The 19008-nt window shown below is 42.3% G+C and overlaps 1 protein-coding gene across 1 annotated transcript in view; it reads right to left on the bottom strand.

Moving 5' to 3' along the window:
* The window catches only part of tmem163a (transmembrane protein 163a), a 29017-nt gene extending 10573 nt beyond the window's left edge, over nt 1-18444 (bottom strand). The window contains exons 1-2 of the mRNA XM_057039532.1: nt 17885-18444; nt 15128-15247 (exon numbers count right to left, since the gene is read on the bottom strand). Coding sequence (XP_056895512.1) covers nt 15128-15247; nt 17885-18068 — 304 coding nt within the window. The 5' untranslated portion in view covers nt 18069-18444. The remainder of the gene's footprint in view (nt 1-15127; nt 15248-17884) is intronic.
* Nucleotides 18445-19008: the final 564 nt, after the last annotated feature.

Genomic DNA, 19008 nt, shown 5'->3' with positions numbered 1-19008 from the left:
AACTGCTCACAGCCACATGCACTAAATAATTGCCCCCTCCTCTTGCTGCCTGTGGGCAGTTCAATTCAGGGCTGCATTTACATCAAATGAACAGAAACGATGTTGGCTGAGATAAAGGAAGAGGAAGAGTGGACACGGAAACGCAGGATCAAAAAGAGAGACGAGCGGGAGATTAATAAAGTGAGGAAAATACTGACGGACTTCTCTGTCAATCAATGAGCTGTGCGCTTCTAATCAATCGCAGTGGCAAGTTAGTGTGAGCTGGAGGGATAAAACCTCCCAGCAGGGGCTGATTTCGCAACCCTGGGAGGAACCCACTTAACAATCATTACATGTGAAGTGTTGCTGCATGGTTCTGAACCTCTTCATTATATCACTGCCTTGTGGAGCGATGGAGGAGGTCGTGGTAATGGAGAAATAATCATAAATAAGGCTTAACAATATTTATATGCCAGTCAGGGCTGGAAATGGGCCAAACTACTCTTCTATGTACATAATAGTTCTTTTTATTGTGCATCACATGGTGCTGAAAGAAGATCTTTCGGACCTATATCTGTTTGCTGTTTTTAACAATGAAGAGACTTCAGAAGTCAAATAGAATAGAACATATTCTCCTTCTAGGTTTATTTATCATGTTTTCCTGTTGTCTCCTGAAATTGATGAGAAACAGCTGTGCAGGACTGACGAACTACTGAAAATCAGTGTGGTTTTGTGTGTGTGTGTGTGAGCATTGTGTTTCCTCATTAATTTATGTTAAAAAATAAAACAGCTAGACCTCCACATGAATATAACTGTTGAAACTGCTGAGACGTCCCTCTCCCCACACCCACCATCTTTGCCCCCTCAGCAGACACGCCTGACATGGCTGCGGACCTCGCTTTGCTGCAAAATGCCGCCTTTAATAATTCAGGACCCACTGCTCGGCTCTGCGCCTCTTGCTCTGGTGTATAGCTCAGACGATAGAAACCCTGCCGGGATCTTTCCTTTCCTTCCATCTATTTTGTCTCTTTCTTGCTCTCCACCCTCATGGGTGTCTCCCCTGTCCGTCCCTAATCTTCATTTCCCCTCCGTGTCCCTTTCACTCATCCCACTTTGCTGCAGCCTCTTCTTAATCCTCCTCTTTTCTTCCACTTCCTTTTTATTTCTCCCATTTTCATCATCAGTTGCGCCCACTCCTTTGTGACATTAAAACCTCTACAGCCGTTTATGAGGCTGCTCAGAACGCGGTTCGTGAATATGCCCAAAAACCACCACAGCCCCCAGAAAAGGAGGTTATAGCTCAGTCACCCCTAGCGGCAGGATGCAGTAAATGCTCCCTTTATTTTAGATTTTATCATGTTAGTTTCTCATCAGATGGCTTCAAAAATTAAATAAAACATTATGAGTGACAGCTGAGTACATGTTTAAGTTTTGTTCAATGGAATTATTTGTAATAGATCCATTTGACAGCAGTGGAAAATATGAATCTTTTTTTATCTGTGCACAGCAGCTCACCGCCCAACTAGCCTTATCTGTACTGAACTGATCTGGTATGAAGAAGTTTCAAAGCCATGACTTAACAATGTTGACTTGAGCTGATTTTGAGTGAAGGTGAAACGGCAACATCAAACATCTACACGCGTATCATCAGAATGAAGAGTTTAATATGCATTTTTATGAAACCTGAACCTCATATTTACACAGGGTTTTCACTGAATACAGCGATCTTAATCTTGGCTATCGGATCATTGTCAACAACAAGAAAAAGTGTCTTTATTATATTTTCTCAGGAGCAGCTGGCATTCTTTCTAATTTCATTTTATCTTTTGTTAACAGGGCATTCAATAAGAGAAAAAGGACATTTAACTACATTACCTGGCCTGTTAGTCTGGGCTTTTCCTATCATGTCGAGGTTTGTTGTCCAGCAGGCATGAAAGTATATATGAAGCTCACTGTAAATGGGTTTATATTCCAGTTATCGCTCTGGGGTTTTCACTCTGGGGGAGCTCCCTCCCTGGATCTCAGCAGTATTGATTTCCAGTTGAAGGGCACAGGGAGAAAGGCGCCATCTGTGAGCGGCCTGGCACTGGGGGCTCAGTGCATGCCGAGATTAAGCCGGGACAAACACCAGATCAGGCTTCCGCCACACCTGCATGGCTACAAGGGCTTTATTCGGTTTCAAAATCTGAAGGTTCAGATATGCCTCTCAGCTTTCAACGCGATGCTTCGTAACACTTTACCCAAGCCCAGGAGAGCTGTAAATGGGTTACAAATTGACTCCACTGACTCTTGGTTTTTGCTGTGTATCCTATCAGAGAGGACAATTACTGTAATGGAATTAGAAGAGAACATTAGAGAGAATGAGAGAATTAATTATCGGTGGACAAAACCACCTTGCTGAAAAGACCTCAGTGCAGCTGCAGAGGCAGACGGCAAGTGTCTGGATTTCTAAATAAACAGGATCTAGAATGTAAACAAACCTTCCCAGGACGGATGTTTTCTGGGTTATGTCCATAATGCAGGGGCTGTGCGTTCCGCAGCATGCTGGCATCAGCACCAGTGCTCTGATAGGGTCAACAGAGGGTAGAATGCACTGAGGGAATGGTCTGGGAGTGGCCCTGAACTGGAGAAGCTACCCCTGTAGCTGTGAGTAATGGCTCTGCTCTATAGCATCCTGTGTATTTCAGCTGGCACAAAACAACCACCCCAAGAGCTTTAGATGATCTGTGATTCTCAGATGGATGCGTAGGGCAATAATTAGCGGAGCAGCTGCTGTGCGTAACCAGGACTAAAAGTGTCAGCATTTTCTCGGTCGTCTGGGTGGAAACTGATTCAGGTACCGATTTATGCTTCATCTCCGCAGCAGGGACTTCTGGCAGACTCACTGTGCTCACAGTACGCTCCAATCTCTGAAGCACTGTAGCAGCTACCGTGGATCACTGTCTGCAACCTTCCTGTCATATGTCTAAGCATTTTTCCCAACAGTATATGCTTCAGACGCAGTGTCAAGGATGCATTCCTGGAATAAAAAAGCTAAAGCGTCATTTAGCATGTGAGAAAGTGCTGCTCTTTAAATAAGCAGCCAGTGTCCTCCCTGCTTTTATTTTGTAAAGAATGGCAATTCAGTGTTTGCCCCCTTTGAAATGAGCAATCATACTTTGGTCCTCGTGTTGCAGAAAACAATTCCCCAAAACTTTTAATAATTCAGAGGACCAAAACATTCAGTCCACACCTCTGCGTGCAGAATGTGAACCCTCATCTAAAACAACCTTCACCCTCAGCACACACAGAAAAAAAAAAGACCGGTGTGGGAAAACGGCTGTGAGCGTGATTTGGCATACGTATAATGGATGAACTTTTGCCATTGTTTTATTGGGGAGGCGAATATGTCTGTCTGTGCGTGTCTAATTTATAGACACTTCGGGCTAGCATCTCAATATTTAAGTTGGGGCTGAATCTTGAAATTTTTCCACTTTTTGACTCTTTGTATTACTTTGTTTTTACAGATAAAGATGACAAAATCCTTTGATATAATTGAGTTTTAAAAAAAAAAACAATAATGAAAATAAAACTCAAGGGAAGTGCTGAAAAACTGCATATTTTTCCGAATATGAGATTCATCTTAACATAAAATCAGCATGATTACTGGTAGAATACTTTTCTTGTTTTTGTTGAAGTCCATAAATGACTTTTCAGTCCCTGTTTTTCTGTTGTATACTTATCACAACACGCAGCATGGAGAAATGTGAAAGTCGTACATAACAACAGCAAATTGGGCACACTGGCCTCCCACTGCCTCATACGTCGCATAATTTTTGCTGTCTCTGCCACATAATCCAATATTTAACTGAACAAAAGCTCACTTTCTTTAAACCATCCATTAAAAGGTTTAATTAAAGATCTGTAGACTCCTACAAACGGACCTTTGTGCCTTTAATGTTTGTTTAGCAGATGATGGAATGATACCAACGAAGACATTATATCACTGGCTTCAGCTGTGCAAGAGAATGTCTGCTGTCACATAACTATTCTACCAACAGGAGGCCAAAATTCACCCATAGCTCATCCTTTGCAAATGCTGTGTTATATGTGAGGCTCAGTGTCGTCTGGAGAGGTAATTCCTGCTTCTGTGAGTCATGATACTGTAAACTATGAGTGTTTCACATCAGGTCTAAACATTTTGGGAAATTTAACCAACTGTGACTGTTATCACTCAGTGCAGTTCAGTGCTAACCCACATCCACACTGAGAGGCACTCAAACAACCCAAATCGCTGTTGCTTAAAAATGAATGAGGCTTTAGTCATCACTACCGAGTATTTCCATCCATTTTGATTCCGTGCTGTCACTTCCTGTTAGCGGTAAAACTCCACTTCAAGACAAGATGAACAAGAAAGAAATCCTGGATCATCTATTGTGTCTCTATCTTACACTGCAGATCATCTGTCCCTGTACAGTATTTTCACAGACATAGTTCTAACAGCACGAGCCACTAATGTCTTCTCACATTTGCTGCTCTTCGTAGCAGACAAATATAAGCTGTACTCACGCAAAAGTGATGGCAGCATGGCTGCAGATGGTGTCAGCTAGTCAGGAGACACAGGATCAGCACATAATCTGCAAATCAAGACCTGGGGGACGGAATTTCTAAACTGGAGGTGGTGTGTTCATGCCCTGAGTTTCTGAGCATGGGTGCTTATAGGTTGTAATGTAGTAAACTCAGCTACTATAGCCCACAATTTACACACTTGAGGAGATTGATTAATAAAACCCACATGAGTAATACATATATAAACCTTAAAGCATGAGTTTTGAATGTATTTGGATTAAAGTCACTTATTTTAGCATCTAAAGCTTTTAGCCAAAGGTTTGGTGCAACTACAGACAGTGACAAATGAAAGTTTGTCTGGAAAAGATGCAAATGTAAATCTTCCAGTGGAATTCCTGGTTTGTGTGAGACCTGCTCTACTTGGAGTCGTATAACTACGCCAAAAGCAAATAAAGGGGATTTGGGGACCTTTGTCTCATTCTGTGTCACAGTGCGAGTTTCAGCTAAGTGAGGAGTTGCTGCTGTCTGAACAGTTTGTGCTTTCAGAAGCGCAGGTTTGTTAGGAAGGGTGAGCACCAGATGGGGACACTTCATTCTGTTACTGATAAATGACTGGCAAAAATCTCTGCAGATACATCACAATTGTTTCATTTCTTTCCACAATATTGTGCTCTTTTCATATTTTCTCATTTAAAAGCCAGCAAGTCACTGATTTCACACATATTGGTGAGTGCTAATCGATCAGAAATGTGGTCCAAGTCAGATGCGTCATTTTAATGTGGGCGGAGAGATTTTGTTGGTCGTCTTCATTTATCTGCATCCCCAGAGCAAATGGCAACCTTTACCACTATCGCAGCCCGACACACTGACGTCCACACAAAGAAAAGTCTGACTTGTTCCAAATGTTCCAGCCAACTCCAATGAGGATGCCTCCACAAGACATGTGACTGTTTGTGCCCATGACAAAAAAAATGGTTTCATCTGATAAGCCTGAAATGAATTATTCCTTCACAGATTAAGCATTTTGTAACTGGGTCTCGGGACGTTTTACTTAATATAACCCAAAACCAGAAGGAAAAGACTCTCAATACACCAACTGAGAGGGTCATGTGCTGTAGGCGAGTGTGAAACAAGCTGAGGATTGGTGAAAGATGTAATAGTAGCATAATAAAGCAGCTCCTCACCTTTAGATAAATGGACACACTCACTGATGGGAGCTGGTGACCAAGATGGAAGCATATGCACCAGTCAATTATTTGAACAAAAAAATGTCTTAATTTTGGAGGTTTTGAAAAAAAAATGAAGCCAGACGCATTTGAATAAGAAAATATTAGGTCACGTGGAATTTGGTATACTGCTTAACACCATTTCCAGCTGAGCATATTCGCCCTTTAGCACAGGGTGTTGGTGGTGTTTTGGCTTGAGATTAAGGTTGAATTGTCAATCCAGCCAACTAAATTAACTTTTCCAGACACCAAATAATAATTTCTACAACGTTACCTGGTGGAGGGAACTGCAAAGGTAGAGGTTGGATCAATTGCTGTATCATGGTGATGCCATTCATACTGAATCTGCCGGGCCAACAGGCTCTGTCCCGGTACAGAAGAGGGTTTGTTTGATTACATACAGTCTGGCATGATTGGGTACCAGGAGAATACGAGTTCACAAGGGGACGTGAAAAAATATTACCAAATCAAAGATTTGATGCTTTCAGGACTGCAACAGATGAATTAAATCAGATGTTAGGATTTATTTTAAAATGTAATCATGCGGTAGTCGCGCTCGACGTCAAAAATCGCTGCCTCACTCTCTGACCTCCTCTAAGCCTTTTACTCCTCCATTTTTCTCCTCACTTTGCTCACAATCTTCAAATCTTTTTCTTTCAGTCCCTGTGGACTGTCACTCATCCCCTTTTTCAACACTTCTCTATCACAACCTGGCCTTTCTCTCACTAATACCACCCCTTCTGTGAGCCCCTATAGACCTGTCATTCTTTTTTTACCTTGACTTGATCAAATCTCAGGAGGTGTGAAGAAAGCGACGTTTGCTTTAGAAAATGTAGGAGGAAAAGGAGGAATGAAAAATCCCATCTTCCTTAAGCCTGTCCAATTTTCCCTTTTCATTTCTAATTGATTTAACTCCCTTTATCCTCTTTATATATGCTTCAGAAGGCAAGTGCAACAATGTGTGGCTCAATGTCATGCATTAGGCGGAAAATATGGTTTTCCATGTGTCTTTTCCCTGAAGCAGCTCTCATGTGTGTAATCTATTTCCAGGAAAAATATTACAGACTGAGAAGTGCTGGGCCTCTTGGTAATGGAGGTACTACATCAGTTTACCATCGAGCGAAACCTCTGGCTGCTCAGTGGCTGGTGACCAAGATGACTTATATCCCTGATCAGAGTGTACATGTGTGAATACAATAGCTGCTCTGTGGGAAGGGAATAGTTGAATTATCTAGGATCGGCATGCATGTGCTGACACAATGAGGGCAGGAGCGTGTTAGCATTCGTTTGCATTCACCTCACAGGAAGGTGCTGACGTACGGCACCGGTGAGGTGGATTGTGGGAGCTATAGCTGCCTTGCAAATAAGGCTAAAGGGGGAATAGATCCTGACTCTTTCCGCAAAGTACAGGAGTGGTCCACTGTTCATTAGTATACTAATATAAATTAAATAATACACCAGTTAATAAAAAATCTCCATTTGACTCAAATTCAGTCGCACTAACTACACCACTGCCACCATGTGTGGTGCAGAGCAACTAATTGATCTGCTATTAATATTTAAAGAACCTCTTAAGCACACATCGCTCACAAGAATAGTCAAGAGAAGGAAAGGGTATAGAAACCGTAGAATTTGCCCACGTTAACTTTGTAATATCTGGCCTGTTTACAGTTGAAGTTTGAGTGCGATGGAGCGACTTCAAACTGCACCACCTCGATTCTGTGGCTCATGTTTGAAGAGTAAAAATAGTCAAGTGCGACTGACTGATAAAAGATGGTGCTAAGCTGCCCAGAGAGGCTGTCTTGTAATTGTGTGCTGCAGATGGGGAGAGTTTGACAGCCAAGCAAATACCGAGATAAAGCGCAGTGATGCTTATTCAGGCTTCCTGACACATCAACACCAAGGTGAAGCGTCGGGTGAAAAACTATGCACAATCTCTTACTTGCATTCATCTAACCCACATCGAGATGCTAGCTTTCAGTCTCCAGTCGTCAGACAACAAGAGCGCATCCCAGCTTCCTTCAGGCCAGAGGTGAACTGCACCAGCAGGGCAAAGAGACAAGTCACACCCATTTGAATTAGCCAACGCACCTATGCCCAAAATACATGGACTTGGACAGAAGGAGGAAGACAGAATTTGTATTAAAATGGCATACGTGGAAAGAATGCAAGCTGAATTGGAACATTCACACCTAACACATAAAACCCACTGGAGAGAGCATGGCTTTAACATCTGACTGGGTGTCCAAGACTGGAAGTAGGACATTCAATTAAAATAACAGCATTTAATTGCTTCCATAGTGCCACTTTCTTATCCTCCTGACTAAATGTTTTCACCCGCCCCCCTCTCCAATGCAGCAGTAAGCCAAAACAACACGATTTACATAACTAATTGGCTCATGACAATGACTGGCAATCCCAAATGTTCAGTAGCTACGATACATCACACGCATCACAGCACGCGTTGATGCATTAATCACAGACTGAGACTAATAGAGAGGAAGAAAAATGGATCTTTGAGGAACATTGAGACCGTGATTTATAACGCTGACATTAATCTCAGCCTCACCACTATGAAAGCGTGCCGAGAGTGTAAAACACGTTTATTCTCCCAGATGAATGCACACACGCACCAAGTCAGTCGGCCAGCGCACACTTCAGTCACAACTCATTAGACTTTGGCTGAGAGACGACTCATTGAGAGGAGGGCGCGATCAAAATGTTCCCCACAACTGTGATTGTAGGATTTCAAGATCACATCAGCATCCTGAGACACTGTGTGTGTCTGCTTGTGTGCGTGTGTGTGTGTGTGCATGTGTGTGTGTGTGTCTTCTAGGTGCTGATGAGGAGGAGGGCGAGAGGATGAAGCATCTGGTGTGAAAAGGGAAGAAGTGCTGCACTCAGAGGGGGTTCAGCGGGTGAGGATGACACCAGATCTGTTTACCGTGTGTTGGGCTGCTTCTGCAGAAAAACCGCACAGTGAGAAATTGACTCAGAACGGAGGCGATACACATTTAATCCATCACCAGGCATCAACATATATAGCTGTCATACACACCAATTACTTATGTGTCGTGTGAAAGCACACACCTACGAGCTACACCACTCCTAAGATAGCCGGGGCTCCAGAGGGCTGTTTCACAATAACAGTGTGAGTGTGAGCAAATCCATGTTTCAGATATAGATTTTAATCCTATTTGGGCGACTGGATCAGGATTTAGATCTGTATTTCATTAGCATTGTGAGATTTGGCACTTTTTGATGATATCAAAGCATTAAGAGGTCCAAACTGAGCAACAAATGTAATCCTCTTTGATTTGAATCCTGACATCCTTGTAGATCTGAGACCAGGTCTTAATCTGGGCCAGAATCAGGGTTTGGTCATTCTTATATCAAAATAAAAACCAGTTTGGTCATCATCTTCAAATCTTGACTTGAATGTCACATTAATTTCATGTTTCCAAATTCCAAATTCATATTTTCCAAATATTTTACTATGGAAACAGCTTCAAAACTATTGCAGATATTAACAGAAATCCAGTTGTACATATACAATATAAAATTGTGTTGTAATTGTACCCTATTGAGTTAGAAGAATAGAGCGAGACAGAGAGAGAGAGAGAGCACAGTGTCCTTGTCCCCAATCTTTCAACAGTAAGACACTGTACTGCTGCTCTGCTGCTGGGGTCAGATACCCTCACACAGAGCAGATGCCTTTTATTATATAATTACTGCCAAATGGTCAATACTGACTTAGCACATGCCATCAAATCATCCGCCCTAATAGTCAGTCAGTCTCTTCAGCACACAATGAGATGGCAAAACAGTGGAGATCTACACAGTCAGCAGCCCCAATCTGCTCCAGGTTTCAGTGTGTGGTTCATGTGAAGCCGCTGCAGTGAGAACAGTTACTGGCAACACGTCGGTATGTGGAGTAGAATGTGTTCTTAGAAAGCAGGGGTTCTGTTCTGGATTCCAAGGTCACCTGATGAAAATAATATCATTAGACAATATGTTTAAAATGAACACTGGGTAAAGGGGAGGAGGGATCTGTTGGCATGTAAAGTGTGTTTTAACGTGAGCATGTGAGGCTCTTTTTTAGTGAAATCCAGTTTCCTGTTAAAGATACAGGCCTGTGGGAAAAGAACATTTGTTATGGTTGTCATCTTTTGGTTTTGATGCCATTTAATTTTTCAAGTAACATCATTGTAGATTCATATTCAAATTGTTTAATTTAATATTAAGTCACCTCGTAGCAAGGACAGTTTGTATGTGGAGGTTGCACAGTGCAGGGCATGTTATTCCCAGAGCCTTGTCTAAAGTTCACCAAAGAAAATTTTGGAGCCTTTCCCTGGACCTGCATAACAAGAAAAATGTGTGTAAAATCCTTTCTTAACTGAACTGACCTTCCACAGGCTGCTAGATGCAGCAACACACAAAATAAACATTTGGATTGAGAGATTAAACCCAATCTGATAATTCAAATCTGCACTGAAAGCCAGTGGATATTAGACAATTAGGTTAATTAAGTAATGATATAAAAGTAAGTAAAGGCATTAAACAGAGGGGCGTGAAGTGTGTCCAGTAACAACAAGTAAATCACCTTGATTTGAAGTCGGACTCCATATGGACCTGCACTTCTTCCCTGCTGGTGACTGGGTATTTACCATTATAAATAGAATACACAGGGGAGGAAGGGGAAACAAATGAATAAATGATTGTGTTTTCTACCCAGAGGCAGACAGTAGGTGGGGATGATTGTGTGGAAAAGGTGGAGGGACTTAAAGGACAAAGACTGAGAGGCAAAGAAGTTGTGCCGTTCAGACAAAGAAAAGAGGGAAGGAACAGAGAGGTAAAACTAGGAAGGAGAGGAGGCAGGAGGGAGGGGTGGATATTGAAACAAATGTGTTTCTGCAGTACCTGCCGAGATAATAAACGGTCTCCAGATAACCCAGTACGGCTGAGCGCCACATTGTGCACACACAATATCTAATACATGAGACACTAAAAGCACCAGTGGTCCGTGAAAGCACCACTCCTGGACACACCAGCTCCACCTGGTAAAAATGCACAACCCAATCTTCTAACATTACATCATCTTTAGGTCGAAGCATGCACTCAGAGTATAGACATGCTGAGATAAAACATACATCGAGTTAAATCTACGGTCAAGGACCAAATTGTTCCCAGGTGAATCACCCTTAGTTTAACACACCATGGTTTGGAAGAGTCCACCCAGATTTGGCCCTCATTTCCACTGCAGGTTGTTGGGATGCGGGTTGTTGGATGCTTAATCACTCGTGGAAGACATTATATCCACTCACTCAGTCAAGATCTTTATTTCTGAGTTTTTTTTCTTTACTTCTCAGTTTTGATCCATTGGGACCTGAACTCATCGATGACCCTCTCTGTCTGTCGTTATGCCAACAGCAGATGTCAAAAGTCGTTATAAAGCAAAACTGTTGTTACTGTCGGCTAGCGTGTCCTCCGGCTAAGACTAGAGTAAATAATTTGTTTTGAATGGCAATGGATTAAACTATCACTCATAATCCTACATGAAGAAGAGAAGTGTGTGACTTCTGGCGTGTACCAAGGAACGCTGAGCACAGTTATTATTGTGTGAAGCTACACATTAGTTCTCTTCCGTAAAGCCATGGATTATTTATAACTGTGTTGAGCTTTTTCTTCTTGCATCTGGGTTGAATCACAGTAATTACAGTTCTACTGCAGACACAAATAATTGACGGAGAAAATAAGAAGCATAGATGGGTAGAGAAAAGAAAGACTGTGGTTTGTTCTCTGTTTTCCCAAATATATTTGAACTGTAGAACCCCTCGTTCCATCCTATCCTCCTGCTGTATATGCTACTCCATGCTGCTTTCTCTCCTCCTTTAAATGTCACTGTTTCCCTCATTATCCATCTCATTGTTGCCCACCTGCAAGCACAAGCTTCTCCCCCTTTGCTTCATCTTGAAATGGTTGCTGGCAGTGCTGCTGATTGATTGTGTTGTAGAATACTGGCCAGCAAGGATCACTCAGGGAAGCCCTGGAAGGGAACCTGACACTCATTTTTGTTAGTCTGCTTGCTTATTCTGATCACGGATCTCTGTGGCCGCATGGAAAGCACAACGGAAAAGGTGTCGGGTGATAACGGTTCTGATATTGCCTTCCATATTCCTAATAACAAAACTGCACCTTAGGCGGGGGCAGCTCGGGTGCTCATATTTCAGCAGCAAGGTTAAGTGCTTCAGTGCATAGAGACTCCCGTGAAATATGATGTAATGGCAAAAAGCCGGGTCTATGGTATTTATCTCAGTTAAAGTGCTATAAATATGACCCTTGTGACTCTCTGTGCCTGGGTGCTCGCTTAAAAACACTCCTAAATGGCTGGAAGGTGTTTTCTAAACACCCTGATGAGTAGCTGCATCCAAATCAGACCCTCTTGGACAATTAAAACACAGTAGTCCATTTAAGATAACCAAGCTATGGTGCAGCCCTTTGCCGACCCCTCCCTGTTATTGCCACAGGGTAACAAACCGAGCCTCAAATGCTATGCGTTAAGTTGCATGGGTGGTCCCCTGTGCAAGGAAATAAAAAACTCTATGGAGTGTTTAATGTTGCTTCTACAATAAACACAAACAATCTGAGAGGGACAGGGTGGATCTAATAAAGCAAAGTTGGAAAATATTACATTGTATGGTCTTAAATGTGCTGTATAATAAAGATTGACATCAGCGTGTGGCTTTGTGATTGACATATCAGGGAAATGCCCTCACGGCTACACACTGCTGTAGCTCCGTTTGACAGCAGCCACTTCAGGTGTAATCTCCTGCTCTTTGAGCCTCTAAAGCCCAGCAATGCCTGGAGGATCTGCTCCGCTGTCACAGGTGAGCACAGCTTGTTCTGAAAGACTGAGAGGTAACATACAGCAGCCATGTATCAGCGCGTTCAGGAGTCACTACCATTGAAACTGACAGGAAAAAATCCCCACTCAGTCCTACAAAATGTCGACTTTCTATGAAGCGATGAAAAAAGAAATCAGGTTTTTTTTCCATTAAAAGAGAAGAAAGGGGGATTAAGGGGAGATAAAATGGCTTTGTGATTGAATAGAGTATAATAAAGAGGACACAGAGAGAAGACGTGATTGGATAGTATCAAAAAAGGGGCTAATTATTAGTGTTTTTAAATTCATGGATCTGTTCACAATTTCCTGACTGCATGAAATTAAAAAAAATCCTCATTTGTTCTGTAGAAATTGATCCAGAGGCTATTTGTTTGTTTGATTTGTTTGATCCTCTGGTCTCAATGTTAAAGAGTTTCAGAGCAAGATGCTTCACCTCAATGGCGCCCCTGCATTACAACTCTGTGCGGATGGTCATCATTCCAGAGGAGCATCCTGTCCTGAGTTCCTCTGCTACTGCAAGCAGGAAGAGTGCATTTATCCCCTTGCTTTCAGATTTGACCATGCATTTAGGCTTTTCAAAGCTCCAGTGGCTTGTAGGTCTACAGAAATGGTGTGTGTGAGCAAGTGGGACACAAGACTGTTAGGTACCCCACATGCTTTTACAGCAGCTATCAGGAACTCCAACTCCCAAATGTAGATTTAAGTATAGATCCACAGCTAAATGTCTATTATTCTATTTATTTTACTACTATTTGTTGGTGTTAAATGCTAATGACCATAGTGTGTTTGGGATCCGCCCTAATAATGGCAGTCCAATGTGATCAGTCATATGTCTGATAACCTGTCAAACATACGCGTGTGTGATCATATTGGCCTCGGGTTGCTGGTGTGGGTTTCATATTTCCTGTAATTGTGTCCATGTTCCCTTTTTCTGTAGATCTCATTCATCATCCGCCCACAGGTCCAGAGGGAAAACTATGGTTTTGGTTAATATTGTTGTAGCATCTCTTTCCATACCTCCAGCACATGAAGAGCAGGGAAATATGAATTTATATCAGGCTGTCCTCTACAAACTGCAAGTTATTGATCCTGTAGGATTTAATCTAAACAGCCTCACAGTGCGGAGAACGTTGACAGGCTGAGAAGCCAAAAATATACACTGTGAAAATCAGCCAAAAGCTGCCTGATAAGGAGCTGCAGGATGCTATCAGATGAAGGCTTCGTCACATTAAATACATGTTCCATTGATCGTTAGCACAAATGAGTCAGTACATCAGAGGGTCAGACAGTCCTGAGAGACATCGTGACAAGAGGCTGACGAGAGGCGACTTCTCCTGCAACACCCCACATTGCTCTCATAAGATTGTGGTGCGTTGCAGACTTCCTCTGTGTCGTGAAACAGCAAAAATGTTTGCTGGTGCAACCCCAGAGGGATTTTTAAAAAAAGTTACAGTATATTGGGGTTGCAGTATACATTTAAACAACTTATACATTAAAAGTATTAGAATAATACCCTGACCCCGGAAATGTCACAGTGCACAAGCTGTTTGTTGTTTCTCTCTGTCTTTGTGAAAGTGACTGACTCATTTTCACAGAAAAGCTTGATGTTAACTCGTAGATGATTTTCATGCACTCTGAAAATAGATCCTCCAGCTGGAGTTACACAGCCAATGTTACACTTGGTTACTGCAGGCTACAAGGATTCATAAAAGCAGGCTGGGCAAAAACAACAACACTTTTCATTAGCTAGAATATCACAATTTCACAGCCTTTGAAGCTCGGCCGCCGTGCTTCATTCATTAGCTTTTCTGAGCAGGTGACCTTCAGCAGGCCACTGCAGCTAAAGCCTACTGCTTTGTTGTCATATTCTGCAGTTAGTTTTCAGCCATCTGTTCCTAGAATGCCACGTTAATGGCTCTCAAAAGAAGAATGATCCCTCCTAACTTGGAATTATATCTCAATATACATGTACCAAGAAACTGTGAGTTCGTGCTACCGTTCATTCCTCTATAGGATCAAAGCTCAAATGGACACAGTAAACACTGAAGTTTATCAAATGTCAGATTTTGCTTGTGAAAGCTGGGACTATGCATTCCTTTAAAAACAACAGTGCTCCTTTTTTTGCCTGAACAAAAACAGCTTTTGTAGTCCTGAGCCTGTGCCAAATTGTTCTTGACTTTATGCCGTAGAATCATTTATACATTTATATGATGCTGATAATACCTGTGGATTGTGTCACGTGAGGGAAAGAAAAGATTTTATTGTTTTTTCTAGGTTAAATTGTTGCGTTAAACATGACTTGGGCTGCTCAGAGCTTTTGAAACTCCAATCACGTTTGTTTCGATTTCAGCATTTCCTCTGAGTCAACGGGGAACTGAGAAAGAACCCCGTGCTGCCACTAGAGCACACGAACTGTGTGCCAATGTGACTGGGCTCTACGTCACCTAGAGCTGAAAGATGGAATGCTTACCGAACGCTGCTATGGCCAGTATGAGGGTGATCACGATGGAGATCCAGGACACCCAGAGCGCCTTCTTCCTGTAGCTCTGAGCCTCGTGGGGCTTCAGGCGCATGCTGCTCTCCAGAAGACCTGCAGTAAAACACAATCTGATTAAGCTATTTCCCCTAATAAGTCAACATGAATACAGCTGACCTGAGAATACAGCTGACCTGAGATCAAAAGCCAAAAGGATTTTAGCTGGAACTAAAAAAAAAAGTGTGCATGTAACCCCAGCTAATGAGACAGTGCACAGCTCAGGCATGTGCAACAGCACATTACTACTAATTTTAATGAAATGTATCTGCTGAGTTATAAACTTTAGAAATATTAGAGCAAGTTTAATAAGAATCAATCCCCGGAATGCCAATGCAAACAATAAAGCAATGAGAGATCACAAAATGAGACACGCAGAGCAAACACAGAAGGAGATCAAACAAAATATTCACTAAAACGAAAAATCCACATACTTTTCTTCCCAGCTCACAGTCATGTTTTAGCCCGAGGTCCCAGCCGAGACAGCTTAGTTCCCCTGCTGCCTGAAGCGCCACTTTTATGATGAAGCGTGGGGCTGGATGTGCACGCTCATGCTTTATTGACTAACCTGAACTTTCACATCCAGCCAGCTTCTAATGAGATGTCAGCTTAACCAGGCACAGTTGGGTTATCTGGGCTTTACTGTGAGATGTAGAATAAAACTTAATTTCAAATTTAAAGATCATTCTTAAACAAACTATGTAAATGCTAGAGAGCTGCAGCCTTTTTGCATTATTTATGCTACAAACGTATCGAGCAGCGATCGGGACATGGATCTGGTCTCCCTACGTGTCAAGACACTCATTTCCCATAATGCAAAGTGCCCCTTTTTCAGTGGTGTTGGTTGCATACTATGTTTCTAGAGTCTAGGTCCGCTTCATTAATCGTGAAACGTCAGAACCCCCTCAGGGTGTGTCAGCGTTTAGAAAAATGCTCATGAATGTGTTCCACCTCTGGAGGAAATTACTGCAAATGAAAATGATCCTATTACAATTCAAACAATGACGCTTCCCATTACTCAAAAAAACTCCAGCTTGCTTATCAGGACATGTTAGTAAAACCATATATCTTAAAGGCCCGGGTGATTTTCTCTGGTTCTCTGATTCTCGGCATACAATCATGAGCTCAGATGACATTTAATGATAGACGGAGAGGAAAACGTGCGTCAACTCGTGTCATTTGTAACAGCATCACGCTGCTTTTCCCCACTTGTTTTTCACACAGCCGACGCTCTCACAGCCCCAATTTTAACAAGGAACCCACGAGAAGTTCACGCGAAAGGATGAAATCATGTAGGTCATTTTGAGCACCAATCTTCCACAGCTCGGTGGTGACGGTGGCTTGTAGTGGACCAGTGTGGGAGACACCAGGGGGGCAGCCTTGGAAGGGGAAAAGCTGCTTATATCTGCACTGTCAGATGGAATAATAATAATAACAATAATAATAATAAAGCCTGGAAAAGTGATCATAGTCTCAACAGGTGACCCAGAAAAATTAAGTTGCAGAAATTGTTTTTTTTTGTTCTTAAGGTGACGAGTCAGAATCTCTAAGCCCGTTGAGTCTTCGCTTATATGCTGTGAATCAAAAATAACCACAATTCCGATGCCAAATTTCCGTTTCGCTAACATCACCAGGCTGCATATATGTACAGCACCATTGCCCGATAATATCCATGGAAGAATATGTCTTTTTCTCGTTTTTTTGCATGACAAATGACAAATGGGATTACACAAAACACATTCATGTTATCTCAGCAAGACCAAAGGCAGTTTTAAGGGTGCGCTCAGCATATGTGACAGGTATCAATTCAGCACAGTTTTCCTTAACAAGGGAGTTTGCACAGCCATCTTTACCAGGACGAGCATCGATTTACAAGGGCAAAAATGAAACAAAAAAGACTGGTTTTGGTGTGTACCCCTCCTGGTCTGATGCTTTTGGCCATTTAGCTCCTTCTTTAGCCTTTAAAGTGTGCATATATGTCTCCATTGGTGTCACAGGGGCCAATTAAGGAAAGAAGGAATTTTACAGGCAGAATCTACCCTGTCGTCACTGATGCGTCACAGTGATGTTCTAATCAGCCAGGAATATCAGCAGTCAATGAGAGCATGATTGATTTACATTTCACTGTAGTTTACAGTTACATTTATTTATTTATTTTTATCTTCGGACAATGTTTTTTAAGGGAAGAATATTGGTGTGTTTAAGCATGATGTAGTTGATTTAAAAAGAAAAGAGCTCAGGCATCTGTCCGTAGGCTAATCCTTACAGATATGCAGACATGGAATTTCAAGAAAATCCCTCAAGTTGGAAAACTGATCTCAGTGCAGATTTCAAATGTGGACCTCGGTCTTATTTTTCCACATATATTGAGAGACATGTTGAATTTAACGTGTTGGAGAAGGTTTGGGGTTATTATAAACTCACCTGAACCCCTCCAAATGAATGAAAGAAAGAATGAATGAACGAATGAATGAATGAATGATGAATGAATGAATGAATGAATGAATGAATGAATGAATGAAATATCATTTCCTCCGGTCAGAATCCAGCTGCAGTATTAATGTGATAAATAATTCAAATTAGCCGCGACTAAAAATACTTGTAATGGATAAAAATACCCGACACGCACGCACGCTCGCGCGAACGCACGCGCGTAAATGCACAGATCTGTAAGTTTGAAGACATTAAAGTTACCTTCTCCCTCCACGCTGTCTGTGATCTTCATCTCTTGGCCGGTGCTGAAGCCCTCCGGCTGTCCGGGGCTTTTGGCTTGCGGGTGATGGTTGTTGGTGAAGCCGTGGCCGTTCTGCACCGGCCAGGGATCCACAATCGTCGGGTCCGGGACGGGACTGGACTCCTGGTTCGCCGAATCTGTCATTTTCTTTTGTTAAAGTTGGGTTTGTATAGTTTTAAGTCTGGAGTGTTGAGGAGGTAATAAAAAGGTTGAAATCACGCCGGTTCGCGGTGTGCAGCAGCCATCCAGCCACCGGAGCGCAGAGAGGAGAGGAGAATGAGGATGGACCAGACAGAAGATAACGGATTTATTGCAGCATCAGCAACAAACCAACTCCTTGTGTTGCAGCTGGATCAGCAGTTCACGGCCTCCCTTAATTTCCCCGTCAGATCGGGTGATGTCACGGAATTTAGCGGCAGATCGGCGCGATAAACGTTGAGATCTGTTATGAATCTTTTGATACCGGCAAGTTTCCCCCCTCCTCCTGTGACTCCTTCCCTCCTCCTCTCCGAAGTATGTCCCACATGGCCGACACATGCAATAACAGTAACTCGCAGCACTGAAATTATATATAGAAAACAAAAACCTTATTTTAGATGGTGTGTATTGACACTCGTTATCGCCCATGAGTGCGATTTTCTGCCATCTAATTAGCTAATTGGTCTCAGTTAATACTTTTATCGAGGCCATTTATGCTCGTCGTCGAAAGCCCACGGATGTTTAATGGCCTTTTGTGCGCAACAGCATGAGACTGTGGAGAAAACCAGTTTGAGGAAGTGGTCTGAGCAGCTGAGACCTGATGGTACCGCAGCTATTCCAAATAATTCCATTTAAAGGAAGGGCTTTAAAATCACAAGAACTCTATAACTGATCATGCCATTGCAGGCTGTTGTGCATTCATGGCTAAACTTACCTCATAACACTAATTTTGTCATAAAGAATATTCACTCAAATATTACAGTTTAACATCTTTTTTCTATATTCCACCATACAACCATATTCCACCATTTTCTTGATACTTGTGGTAAAAATCAGTTCCTATTTTCAGTGTGTGTGTATGTGTGTATGTGTGTGTGTGTGTGTG

Source organism: Takifugu flavidus, chromosome 1 (genome assembly GCF_003711565.1).
Source record: "Takifugu flavidus isolate HTHZ2018 chromosome 1, ASM371156v2, whole genome shotgun sequence".
In the NCBI taxonomy this organism is placed as follows: domain Eukaryota; kingdom Metazoa; phylum Chordata; class Actinopteri; order Tetraodontiformes; family Tetraodontidae; genus Takifugu; species Takifugu flavidus.
Note: the sequence above shows the minus strand (reverse complement) of the source record. Positions and strands in the feature narration are given on the sequence as shown.